Consider the following 12373-nt stretch of genomic DNA (forward strand, 5'->3'; position numbering starts at 1 on the left):
CTTAATAACACTCGTTTTAAAATTCTTTCTCGTTATTTTTGCTATCTTCAAATGATTTCTCAATCTAGTAGTGGTAGGGAATAACGATGATAATCGATAAGAAGAGAGATAATGGTGATGGTGATTGTTGAAAGAGGAGAAAGGAAGAGAAGAGAGAGAAAAGATGATGGAAAGTCTAATGAATTAGATGCATCATTATATTATATTACTCAACTGATATAATATTTGTTTTAGGCATCAAACTTTATTAAATATATTACTATCATAATATAATAACTATCTGAAGTTTTTAAAAGCATTTATTATTTAGATTGGTGGGTCAATCATGAATTTGCGTTATAAAAAATGGAATGGGTTGCAAAACCATATTAGTAGCATTAAATTTGAGAATAGCTTAGGTAAAGATTTTTGATCATTGTTAGGTTCTTTTATAGTGAAGACTAGTACCATGTTACAGGCACTCCCTAAAAACCTAAAAACTTGGAAACTCTTCCGTTGTGTAATAATTTAGTGGCTTATTTACTTTATATTTGAAGTTGACCGCATTCACATTTGAACCGAACTTTCAAGGTTGACCTTCGACCATATTCTCGACTCAACTAAACTTTCGAGAGTTTGACCAAGCCTCTATCTGACCCTTGAACGTTTGGCAACCATAACATCTAACTAAACCTTTCAAGGTTGAACTAAATTTTAACCCTTTTTTTTTTTTTTCTTTTTTTTTTTTGAGTTGCCAAAGAGGAAAAACATGATTAAGAGACAAAAAGAGTTGTCATGTTTTTGTTAGAGGTAGCTGTCCTGAAGTGATGACCTGGCACCTTTCCCCTAGATTCTTGATTTCCAATTTGAATTGAAGACATTCTAGAAGCTTTGAGTTGGCAATCCAGTTTGAGTAATTTTAACACATCACCTGATCACCATCTCTTATTCTCTGTCCCCTTAAACCCTAAAATATCAAACGCCTAATTTCAAAGTTTTGAGTTCTGTTCTAATCTTCCAAGAGCCCACACGTTTCTGAAGGAAGATGAAGGTGACTGAGGACAAAACATGTTAGAAGAACTCGTGTTGACTTGAGATGATAGTCTTTATTCTTAGAAGTAAGGAATGAATAACATAACCATGTCGTAGGGGAACGTCGAAACCATCAGTGACTTGAATTCAAATTTTTGAATCTTCATCTAAATCTTAGGCACGTAGCATTACATTTTCCTTCTCACGTAGTTTCTCTCTCATTCATCTTTCGAACCTCTCTCTCACAAAAGCATTATGTTACCATTCATCTTTCGAACCTCTCTCTCACAAAAGCATTATGTTACCATTCCACCTAGACATCTTCGTTAATTGTCGAGTCAGACTATAGCAACTAATTGAGTTCGTCTTTTCCAAGGTGTGGTTTTTTTAGGTGGATGATAATGCTTCTAGATGAACTAGAAAGGGTAAGGATAAGATAGTATTTTTAAACAAAAGATTGTAACAAAATCACATGTATACCATTTAGTTCATTGTCTTTTTTTTCCTTTAAAAAAAAAAAAAAAGAAAGTATTAAAGACTACAAGGCACTACATTTCCTCATCTTGTCCTTCAATTGAAAATAATAATTTTGACTTTATTCAAAAATAAAAATTGTTTATAAAATAAAAGAATTGCTTAAAAAAAAGATGCATTATTGTTAATCCTAAATATAAAACATTGGTTAGCTAAGAGAGCACCCTAAATAGTGCTGCTTTGTCTGTTCCCTTTTTATGCTTTCTTACATGTGAATTTCAAGTTAATGACAGCGCTATTATGCCACTAAAAAAACATATTTGGTTTTGTTTTTTTTTAATGTAACATACAATCTAGTAGACATCGATGCATGTGATATTTAAGTATCATAAGTATTATGTAAATGAGAGAAATTATACAAAGTGTGGTTAAAGAATTATAGTTTCCTTTTGTATGTGTCAGGAACTATATTTATCTCTAAAACAAATATATATAAACCCTAAACCCTAAAATATATATATATATATATATAAACCTTAAAACCCTAAAAGAGTTTTTGTCTTCTTCACTTAGAACAAATTCGGTTAATATCGACAATTCAGTGTCAACCACTCACTTTCCTCTCTTACTGAATACGATTGCTCGAGACAAATTCTTCTTTGAAGACTCCAATATGAAGGCCAGTGGATAGAACGAGGAATGTTGATTCCTGCGCTTGGAAACTGTAGTGAACTAGGGAGCATAGAGCTTAGAAGGTGTAGTGACCTAGGGAGCATAGGGCAGACAATGAGTAAACTAATGTCTAAGTACTTCTTAATCAGTCTCACTAACGCAACAATTTGTTCATTCTTTTAATCCTTCCAGCTCTCGAGAGTCTCTTTGTAGGATACTTGACCAGTGGCCAGTGTTCATGGCAAGTAGTCTATCTTCTTTATTTCATACTGATTTTCCTTCTCCCTTGCTTTTAGAGCTAGGGTAATTAGTCCATTCATTCCCTCCCTTCATTCGCTTAGCTCTATTTCTAGATTTTTGAATCTTCATTATTATTTTGTTACTTCATGTATAAACTAAAGTGCAAATGTTAAAATATATGGATAAAAAAATGAAATTTTGACCAAAAAGAAGAAGAAGAAGAAGAAGAAGAAGAAGAACTCATTGATTAAACGGAAACATGTTGCCACTTTCCTTAAAGAAACAAAATTTAAAGTAAACAATGCATCAAATCCATACATGACTTATAGATTTCCACTCCTAAACTCCAAATCATTCAACATTTTGTTTTTGGGTAAAGAATTGAGTGTTTCAAGAACATGGCGGGCAGAGGGTTTTTGGTATTAGTTTATAAGTTTTGCACTCAAATAAAAAAGACCCCAACTTTTTAAAACCCCACCTCACCTTCCATCGTCACCCTATAAATTTCAATCTCTTCTACTTCCAACTTCCCAACTACTCTCTCTCTCTCTCTCTCTCACTTCTTCCTTTTTTTTTTTTCCCTCTTCTTCACAATTGTTGACAAACATGTTTGGTGAGCCTGAGATCGATGACTATCAGTTCCCCCTTCCAGGGTTTCGATTCCACCCTACCGACGACGAGCTCGTTGGGTTCTATCTCCGACGAAAGGTTGATAAGAAGGCGATGGGGATGGAGCTCATCAAGTCCGTTGATATCTATAAGCATGACCCTTGGGATCTTCCTAGTATGATTCTATTACTCTCTCATCATCTACTTTCACTTTCCTATTATATACTTATTTCAAAAAAGATGTAATCTTGCATTCCTTCTTGATATGCGTTTGGTGTAAAGATCTAAAACATAGTGTTAACGTGAGATCTTACATTAGTTGGAAAGAGAAACGAATGACGTAAAAATCTATCTCTAGCTAACTCGTTTTAAAAACTTTGAAGAAAAGTCCAAAAGAAAAAATCTAAAGAACACAATATGTACCGACGGTAAGTCTGCTTATCCATCTTGGCCAGCAATTAAGGTTATAAGATCTGTTCCAAGGTTTCATAGATTGCTTACTTTTTTCCCCATAATTTTTTATGTTTTCGGATAAATTAAGAAACATTTGAGTTGTCCCACTCGCATTTTTTTAACACAAAACTCTTAATTTAATAGGGTTCTTTCTTTTTTTGTCATCTTCTCCTCATTCATTGAACTTGAGCTCTATATGCACAATTATAATAATAATAATAATAATAAACTCATGAACTGGAAATTGTGTGGAAATTTGTGCAGATGTGAGCAATAATTTGGGAGACAAGGAATGGTATTTGTTTTGCAAAAGAGGAAGAAAATACAAGAACAGTATAAGACCAAATAGGGTTACAGGGTCAGGATTCTGGAAGGCCACTGGCATCGACAAAGCAATCTACTCCCATGGAGGACAAGGAAATGAGTGCATTGGCCTCAAGAAAACCCTCGTTTACTACAAGGGAAATGCTGGAAGAGGCACCAAAACTGAGTGGATGATGCATGAATTTCGCCTGCCTTCTCGCTCTCTTAATACTCCTACACCTTCCATCTTTCCAACAATCAGAAACAATGTCCAAGAAGCTGTAACAAAACTCCTCCTAATTTAATTTGTTCTTTTTTTTTTTTTTTTGTTTAGATTTATGTTGTGAAATTCGGTTCGTTTAATTCCAGGAAATTTGGACGTTGTGTCGAATCTTTAAACGAAGCGTTTCATGTGCAAAATATGCACCAAATTGGAGGGAGATTGCAGCAGGCAATGGTGGTTGCATTTTTGGAGAAATGAATAATAGCGATGATATGGATGATGAATGTTGTGATAGAGATAGCAATTACATTAGTTTCAGCCCTTCTAATTATGGTGAAAACAAGGCGGTGGGTACTCATCATTGGAACCCATTGATGATGAACTTTAGCGCCATCTCCCAACAGCCTCCTTGTTCTACAACTGTCTCATATTTTGATGGGGATGCCACTGATCTGTTTGGATACAAAGATAGGAAGAAGCTTCAATTCATTAATGATCCTTCATGATCTTTTATGTTGTAAATAAAAAAATCATCTCCCCTCACTTAGATTGTTCTTGGTTTTAGAAACTAAGGTCATCCCTTTTTGACAAAATTATGTAGCTTTCTCTCGTGGTTAAATAAAATTAGAATGGTGGTTGTAATTAAGTGGAGTTGCAACACCATCCTTCTCTGCCACAGATTGCCATGTAGAAGTGATGACACCATGTTAGGAATACAGGCCGCGCGAGAAGGAACGGGTTCGATCTATGGTTGGTTCGTTGGACCGTTTCAATATTCTGATTTAATGAGTTTTTTCAATACTACCTATCAATTCGATTCAGTTGAACCAGTTTAGTTTAATCGTGCCTCCAATTCGTTTCAAAGTCTAGTATGCTTACATACCCTTTGTTCAAACTATAATTTTTTGAATTGGGCTAATTTCGGATATTTTGGTTAGGGTTTAACGAGTAACTTTTAGTCAACGAAAAGCTAGAAACAAATTAGGGTTTTGCTTCTTAGGTAAGGGACATTCAAGCTTGATATGTTGCATGTGATTGATTTGTAAAATTCTATGCTGATTGTGCATCAATAATGACTTTGTGGCTAATAATTGGTTAACTAGTCGCGTAGAGAATTAGGAGTGACGGAGATTACTGATACATTTATTTTTGTGGTTCTAAAAGGGATAAGAATTTTGATTTGGGTCGTATATTGGTACATGAACTTTGGAGACGGAATAAAGATGTATGGGTTGGATGGTCAATATCTCTATATGGCTTAGGGTCAAACAAAACGATTCTTATCTAAAACAGGTAACGAGCCAGTGACTCACTTTAGAAAAGAAAACGGGTCACTTAATATGTAATATCTTACCGTCTTTAGGGTTTAGAACCAAAATAGAGACGACTTCAACTTTAATTTCATTTGAAAGTTCAAACGTCTAGAATTCAATATTAAAAGGGGATGATTTTTTTTTTTTTTTTTTTTTTTGGAATTGGATTGTCTCAAACATGTCCGGGACATCACAGTTTTTATATGTTTACTTGGAAATAAACAAAACCCTAATGAAAAAGACAGTCTTTATTCTCTTTAATTACATATTACTTACTCCCTCTAATTAAAACTCCTTGTTCTTCCTTAAATTGATGGTCTCAAATAAGACATTGTCTCAAGACTTGTTGACCAAATGACTTTGACTTTCTTTTCATGTTTTTGTCCACCAGCTATTGGATTCTATACCTTTCCCTCCCTTCCCTTCAACAATGTTTTGACCATGAACCAATCAAACTTTAATTTCATTGTTGGACCGGTTGCTAAATCGATGGCATCGTGTAACAACTCCGCCTACCGCTAACAGATATTATTCATTTTTGCCCATTATGTATCGTCGTCAGTCTCACGATTTTAAAACGCGTCTTTTGTGAAGAAGTTTCCACACCCTTATGAAGAATATTTTGTTACTCTCTTCAACTTGACCTGGTTGAACTTAAAATATGTTATTTTTAAGATTATTAGCATGGCATGAAATTCAACAAATTCAACAATAAAAGTAAAGCAGTAATGATACCCAAAGAGTCAATATTCAAAACATGGTTTAATTTAAAATATAAAGTAATGTTTGTAGGATTGAGCCGTTAATGTCTGTAGGAGGATTATAATAAGTATTATCTTTGTTTATTTATATTATTTTATATTGGAGATGAAGAATAGTCATCGGTAGTATTCCACTTTTGAATTGGTTTAATATCTATCTTACAAGTCTACGTTGAGAATCAATAATGATATTCTAACCAAGATTGATCATATCAAACTTGAATGATTCTAAATATGCAACTTAAACTACATGAAACCGCAAAAGAACTTACTTAAAAGTAAATTAAATTAATGAAACTAGATTTCAATCATCCATCGAAAATTTGTAATAATTTAAGAATAAATGAGGTCCCACGGGAAGCTCTTGATGCATAGATGAAAGTTGATTCCTCCTAATATGACACTGGTCGCATTTTCAATTTAATTTTTTTGAACAATGATGTTCACAAGTGTTTTAAAATTCATATTATAGAAATGTTCACGTTTGAGTTTGAGAGAAGAATGGAGGAATTGCTCCTAGTTTTGAATTGGTTTAATATGTATGTTAGAAGTCTAGATGGAGAAGACATAAGGTGACACTGAAAAGAGGTTGGATGATGACAAATTTGTGGCCCAACATTGTTGGTTTTAAAAAGTCAAGTCTTTTGTTTCGTCACAGACCATCCTAAGTCAAACCCAAAGACTTGACCTTTCCAAATTTGTGAATCTTTTCACTCTATAAATCAAACACCCAACCTCTTCTCCTTCCATGACTCACAACTAAAACCACTTTTAATTTTCTTTTTATATCTTCTCCTCCTTTTTCTTGTTCTTCAATTTCATCATGGCTGCTGCTGCTGCTGCTACTACTACTACGGATTTCGACATGGATGATTACCAATTCCCCCTTCCTGGATTCCGCTTCCATCCCACGGATGAAGAGCTTGTCGATTACTACCTCCGTCGGAAGGTCCACAACAAATCCGTTACCCTCGAACTCATCAAACAGATTGATATTTACCGATACAACCCTTGGGAGCTTCCTTGTAAGTTGATAGATTACGGTAAATTTAGTTCAAATAAAAGATATTCTGACCTATTGCGAATTTGTAGATATCGGTGGGACGAGCGGAGAGAAAGAGTGGTACGTGTTCGTGAAGAGAGGGAGGAAGTACAAGAACAGCGTGAGACCGAATAGGGTAACGGGGGCGGGGTTTTGGAAGGCGACGGGCATTGACAAGCCGATTTATTCACAAGGAGAACAAGGAAAGGGGTGCATTGGTCTGAAGAAAACCCTAGTTTTTTACAAGGGAAGTGCTGGAAGAGGCGTCAAAACTGAATGGATGATGCATGAGTTTCGTCTTCCTCCAAGCAATGGCTCCAATTCCCACAATTCCCACAATTCCCACAATTCCCACCTCCCCAAAACCATAATCAATGGTGATCAAGAAGCGGTAAGGGAAAAAAAAAAAAATTACGTACCATTCAATTCAAAAGCTTAAGCTGATAGATGAGTGTATATTGAATAGTTTATTTTGAAGGGTACAGGAGATTTGGACGCTATGTCGTATATTCAAACGGAGTGTTACGTGTCGAAGATATACACCGAATTGGAAAGAAATGATGAAGACCAAAAGATGTAGTAATAGTGTGGGTGATGAATGTTATGATGAAGATGGAAGAGAAACTTATATAAGTTTTGGGTGTAATTCGTTTAATGGGTTTGAAGAGAAGAAGGCAACAAAAGAAGGAGCAGCTGAAGTGGTGAACCAATCTCCAGCTTCATCGGAGTTCTCCAACTTTGAGGAAGATTGGGATGAACTCAGATCCATTGTGGACTTTGCTTTTGATCCTTTTTTCAATAACCCTTCAATTTAGTTATATGTAAATAACACACATACACTAACTACTATGGGAATTTGCTGTTTTTGTGCTCATGATGGGAATTTGCTTGGTTGATTTGATATGGAACAATCTAGTACATCCCCATTTCATTCCACCAATCCAAACAAAAACATTAACGTATTAACTAAATTAATTAAAACCTCCACACTTAAGTTTGATTCAAGAACAACGAGAAGGAATTATGTGATATAGTTATAAGAGGAGGGACATAGCAATTAAATTTATCATAACTTATTAGTTAAAACCTTTGAATTGATTAGTGATTCAACAGGGTGTTAACGACGGCTGTCAAACTAAACCGATGCATATGATTGTAAATAATATAAAGTATGTAAATGAATTGAAGTTCCACATATATATATAAAAGAATTGATAACATTTGGAGGCCCTATGAGTTGGATAGGGTGTAGCAGTACAGTCAAAGCATACATTATAGGTGATCATAATAAATACATTATCTTGGAAGGGGTATGGTCAACACATTTGAATAATGTTTGACTTGGCAACATCAATTTTTCTGAATGCCATTTATGCCAATTTATTGCTTCTTTTTTTAATTAATTAATTTAATTATATTATTATCAATAGTTTGAAAATTCTGGATCCCCTTTTGATTGTGGTTGATTAGAAGTGATGTAATATGCTTGTTTCCATCCTAGATTATCGACACTACTAATTAATCAATATTTTTATTTTTAATTTCATTCAAAATTCAAATGCTTTTATTTCAAACTTATTGGCTGGTCAGAAAAATATCTCAAAAAAGATTTTTCCAGATATTTTTATCATCTTCTCCCATTTTTTATTTTATTATTATTATTTTTTTTTTTTGGGAAATAAATATTTATAAAAGATATGTACAGACAGCTAACGACCCATTGCATATCAAAGTCAATCATCGAACGGTGCAACCAAGGATGTTGACTCCAATGTCTGCTAGCGGTAGATTCTGACTATCAAACCTTCTTCCATAACCGATTGAGGAGTTGTGGTTGAATTAGAAGGTAGAAGCTGGGAAAGAGTTAATTTTGAAGTTTTTACTTTCAAAACTTCTACTCAGCACAACAAGTGAGATTTTCAAAGTCAAGGAAGACGAAGCTCCTGATGGATGGGACCAGACACATTGAATTTTGTACCCAAATAAATGAAATTTTAACTTAACATCACACGATATGAAAAGGGTTTACAAAGAATAAGAAGAATTTTAGATATATATTGAGTTCTAAGCCTCTCTTTCTTGGTTTTAATAAGTCCAAATTGGTGTACTTGAGAGCCCTATGACTTGATCCTCAACGTTCCCCATCTCCCCTTTTAAGCTCTACCTTATAAATTAAACCATGCTCTTCCCCCAACTCCCATAACTTAATTCCCATAAACTTCTAACTCTTCCAATGGCCACTCCCTCACAATTCGACATGCCCGACGATGACCAGCTCCCCCTTCCGGGCTTCCGCTTCCACCCGACAGACGAAGAGCTCGTTGACTTCTACCTCCGTCGCAAAGTCCACAACAAGCCTCTTTCCATCGAACTCATCAAACAAATCGACATTTACAAATACAGCCCATGGGATCTTCCTCGTACGATTCTTAACCAATTCATCTATCTCTATCTTTCGTATATCTAATAACTCTCTAAACTTATAGACCGAGTTGGTTTGTTATGCAGATGCGAGTAACGCGGTGGGGGAGAAAGAGTGGTACTTTTTCTGCAAACGAGGGAGGAAGTACAAGAACAGTGGGAGGCCAAATAGGGTGACCGAGTCGGGGTTTTGGAAGGCGACGGGAATTGATAAGCCTATTTATGGGCACACCCATCATGGGTGCATTGGGTTGAAGAAGACGCTTGTCTATTACCGTGGAAGCGCCGGTAAAGGCACTAAAACCGAGTGGATGATGAATGAATTTCGTCTTCCTTCTGCTTCTTCTTCTACTTCTACCTCCCGCCATCCCTTCGGTACAATGATTAAAAACAGCCTCCAAGAAGCTGTAAGTAGTAACAAAGTTTTAAAAGTTTGACCACCAAGTTTGTAACTTTGACCTAATTAAAGAAGAGGGTATGTGTCAAAAACTTATTTTTTTCTGTCCCTCGCAGGAAATTTGGACTTTGTGTCGCATATTCAAAAGAAACATCTCCACCAGAAAAGGCATCAGTACACCCAATTGGAGGGAGATTCCAGCGCCCAAAAGTCAATCTATGGAGGTCATGAACTTCAGAGCAACCACCAATGATATCAATATCGACAGATGTTTGAGTGACAACCAAGAAAGTAGATACATCGGATTCGCCTCTCATAATTCCTTCATTAGCTTTGGTCATGTGAAGGAGGTTCAAAATTCTCCTCAGATTCAGATGGTGCACGGTGGCCGATTCATTACTCATTTTTGTGGCCCAACTGATCAGCCATCATCCGCCGATCATAATTCGCCGACGAACGTATCACCGTCGTCGTCGAGCTTCTCGGATTTTGATGAGGATGCCACTGATTTGTTTGGGTACGAAAAATGGGAAGAGCTGAAATCGATTTTGGAGAGTGATCTTGATTCATGAAGAGTTTCAAGTTCAGTTAGATGCAAATTTATGGTGGTTGTTTTACCCAACATGACTCGGAAGTGACTGTCCATAGTTCACTTAGTTTTTTTCCATAATAATTTAAACGTATCCTCGAGAGGATTTGGATGGTGAGATTGTATACACATGACTAGTGTTTTTTCTTCTTCCCTATCTTACTCCTAGTACAATCTCTAATGAGCATAATAAGAGACAATAACGAGAAAATAACTTTTCCGAACGTCTAAACGACCCTCGCTTAAAAAAGTGGAAAAAGTTGTCAATGGTAGAAAATGACTAGAAAATGCCCCTGTTTTTAACAGTAACTTAGTTTTTTCACGTATGATTTAAATGTCTCAATTAAGATTTTTTCGAGAGGGTTTCGATTGTAAGGTCTTATACACATGCTACCTGTTTTTAATGGCCCGAGAACGAACCTACTAAAAGATTGTGTTTTTAATGAACATATGTGTCAATTTCATCAAATTCTTATACACATATTTGACTCGGGTTCTTCCCAACATGGAAGACTTCCTCAAGTAGGTCTACAAAAATAAAAGGCCCTTGTCCTTCCTCTGGTGGAATATATCTGTTTATCCGCTAGATCTAGTTTGGCTCTTCTTTTTCAATACCCATCATTCTCTGGAACTTGTGTTGTGGTGTAAAATTTGTATGAACGTGTCTAACCCATAGCTACATCTTCCCTTTCCTTTCTGTTAGGCTGTTTTTCTTCTATTTTTATCATCAAATTCTTGCTTCCTGCAGGTTTTGAGTGGAGAGAAACAACTGTCACAGCTCGCAGAAATTTCAGGATTTCAAGTTAAAACATCCAATGCAAATATGACCGGCTACTGTGTGGTGCCTGCTGGCATCATCTTGTGTTCATATTTGTTTGGTTACAACTTTTGTGGGACTAACATTTTGGTTCTGCTTCTCTTGTCTTTAAAATTATCCAATAAACTCCATGGGTATGACTCTACTCTTCCTATTACGTATTGTCGTCAGCTTCACCGTTCTAAAATGCGTCTACTAGGGAGAGGTTTCCACACTCTTATAAGGAGTGTGCACTTTTCCCTTGAATAAATTTCAGCGTGACTAAGTCATGTTCTGCGTTACCCTGTTTGAATTTTGGCAACAATTAGTTTAGTGTTTCAAAGTAGTATTTGGATTATCCATATAATTAATTATACAACAAATCCCTATTTAGATTATCCTTATGATTATGGATCAAATCTCATGGGAATGATTTTGGTCCTTTAAACGCTCAAGATTCTCTCCTAAAAGATGCTTGTTTAGGGAAGATGATAAAGGATGAGTTAGTATGAAGCTTACCTTACATATATGGAGATTCCATATGCAAGTGGGGTTGGAGGGCAAGTACAACCCTTGTGTAACTAAATAGAGTTGATAGGTAAAGCCTAAAGAAACCGAACACAGTTAAAGACACGTGAAAGGTTAGTTAGCAAACAACATAGAACACCTGGAAACACAGAGTTCTCCAGGTTTTCAAGACATTCTCACCCCATCACAGCTCCAAATCATAGGAGTATTTAAGGTAAGCCTCAGAAAACATGAAATCAGGCATGGTGGTGTCTTAAAGCTGTTGGACAAAAGGGAAGAGTAGGGCGCAATGAAGCATATTGTTTCATTCCTCCCTTCACGTCATCAGCAACAAAAAGCTTTTTATCACAAAAATTCTCTTCTTCTTAAGGATACTCAGCTTTCATCAGATGAAGGATAAGTTAGTGTGAAAAGTTGACATCATGACAAACAAAAAAGCTGCCGTCGGAGAATCCTGGCTTTTCATGTGGAGATTCCGAATGCAAGTAGGCTTGGATTTGAGGATGTTTAAAGCACAAACAAACCAAACACAGATGAACAC

General features: G+C 35.8%; 3 protein-coding genes across 5 annotated transcripts; all 3 read left to right on the forward strand.

The window, feature by feature from the left end:
- The first annotated feature begins 2952 nt into the window (after positions 1 to 2952).
- On the forward strand, positions 2953 to 4742 carry LOC111451552 (transcription factor JUNGBRUNNEN 1-like). Its single transcript, XM_023092028.1, has 3 exons — positions 2953 to 3181; positions 3724 to 4043; positions 4132 to 4742. The coding sequence occupies exons 1-3, from the start codon at positions 3004 to 3006 to the stop codon at positions 4489 to 4491; spliced, it is 858 nt and encodes a 285-aa protein (XP_022947796.1). The 5' UTR covers positions 2953 to 3003; the 3' UTR covers positions 4492 to 4742.
- A 2119-nt stretch (positions 4743 to 6861) lies between these two features.
- LOC111451550 (transcription factor JUNGBRUNNEN 1-like) lies at positions 6862 to 7965 on the forward strand. 3 transcript variants are annotated; one of them, XM_023092025.1, is made up of 3 exons: positions 6862 to 7084; positions 7152 to 7492; positions 7587 to 7965. In XM_023092025.1, the coding sequence occupies exons 1-3, from the start codon at positions 6883 to 6885 to the stop codon at positions 7914 to 7916; spliced, it is 873 nt and encodes a 290-aa protein (XP_022947793.1). In that variant the 5' UTR covers positions 6862 to 6882; the 3' UTR covers positions 7917 to 7965. The 3 variants fall into 3 exon arrangements, with proteins under 3 accessions (XP_022947793.1, XP_022947794.1, XP_022947795.1); XM_023092026.1 differs by having other exon boundaries at positions 7568 to 7771; XM_023092027.1 differs by having other exon boundaries at positions 7580 to 7771.
- Positions 7966 to 9281: 1316 nt separating this feature from the next.
- LOC111451637 (transcription factor JUNGBRUNNEN 1-like) lies at positions 9282 to 10615 on the forward strand. Its single transcript, XM_023092110.1, has 3 exons — positions 9282 to 9521; positions 9610 to 9929; positions 10036 to 10615. The coding sequence occupies exons 1-3, from the start codon at positions 9335 to 9337 to the stop codon at positions 10489 to 10491; spliced, it is 963 nt and encodes a 320-aa protein (XP_022947878.1). The 5' UTR covers positions 9282 to 9334; the 3' UTR covers positions 10492 to 10615.
- Positions 10616 to 12373: the final 1758 nt, after the last annotated feature.

The sequence above is a fragment of the Cucurbita moschata genome, unplaced genomic scaffold (genome assembly GCF_002738365.1).
Source record: "Cucurbita moschata cultivar Rifu unplaced genomic scaffold, Cmos_1.0 Cmo_Scf00013, whole genome shotgun sequence".
Classification (NCBI taxonomy): Eukaryota; Viridiplantae; Streptophyta; class Magnoliopsida; order Cucurbitales; family Cucurbitaceae; genus Cucurbita; species Cucurbita moschata.

Bases quoted from the DNA above. Each gene is read 5' to 3' on its own strand.
- LOC111451552 (XM_023092028.1), top strand. From the start codon at position 3,004: ATGTTTGGTGAGCCTGAGATCGATGACTATCAGTTCCCCCTTCCAGGG. The intron at 3,182-3,723 runs GTATGATTCTAT...AAATTTGTGCAG, and splicing joins TGACCCTTGGGATCTTCCTA to ATGTGAGCAATAATTTGGGA. The intron at 4,044-4,131 runs GTAACAAAACTC...GTTTAATTCCAG, and splicing joins GAAACAATGTCCAAGAAGCT to GAAATTTGGACGTTGTGTCG.
- LOC111451550 (XM_023092025.1), top strand. From the start codon at position 6,883: ATGGCTGCTGCTGCTGCTGCTACTACTACTACGGATTTCGACATGGAT. The intron at 7,085-7,151 runs GTAAGTTGATAG...GCGAATTTGTAG, and splicing joins CAACCCTTGGGAGCTTCCTT to ATATCGGTGGGACGAGCGGA. The intron at 7,493-7,586 runs GTAAGGGAAAAA...TGAAGGGTACAG, and splicing joins TCAATGGTGATCAAGAAGCG to GAGATTTGGACGCTATGTCG.
- LOC111451637 (XM_023092110.1), top strand. From the start codon at position 9,335: ATGGCCACTCCCTCACAATTCGACATGCCCGACGATGACCAGCTCCCC. The intron at 9,522-9,609 runs GTACGATTCTTA...TTTGTTATGCAG, and splicing joins CAGCCCATGGGATCTTCCTC to ATGCGAGTAACGCGGTGGGG. The intron at 9,930-10,035 runs GTAAGTAGTAAC...TGTCCCTCGCAG, and splicing joins AAAACAGCCTCCAAGAAGCT to GAAATTTGGACTTTGTGTCG.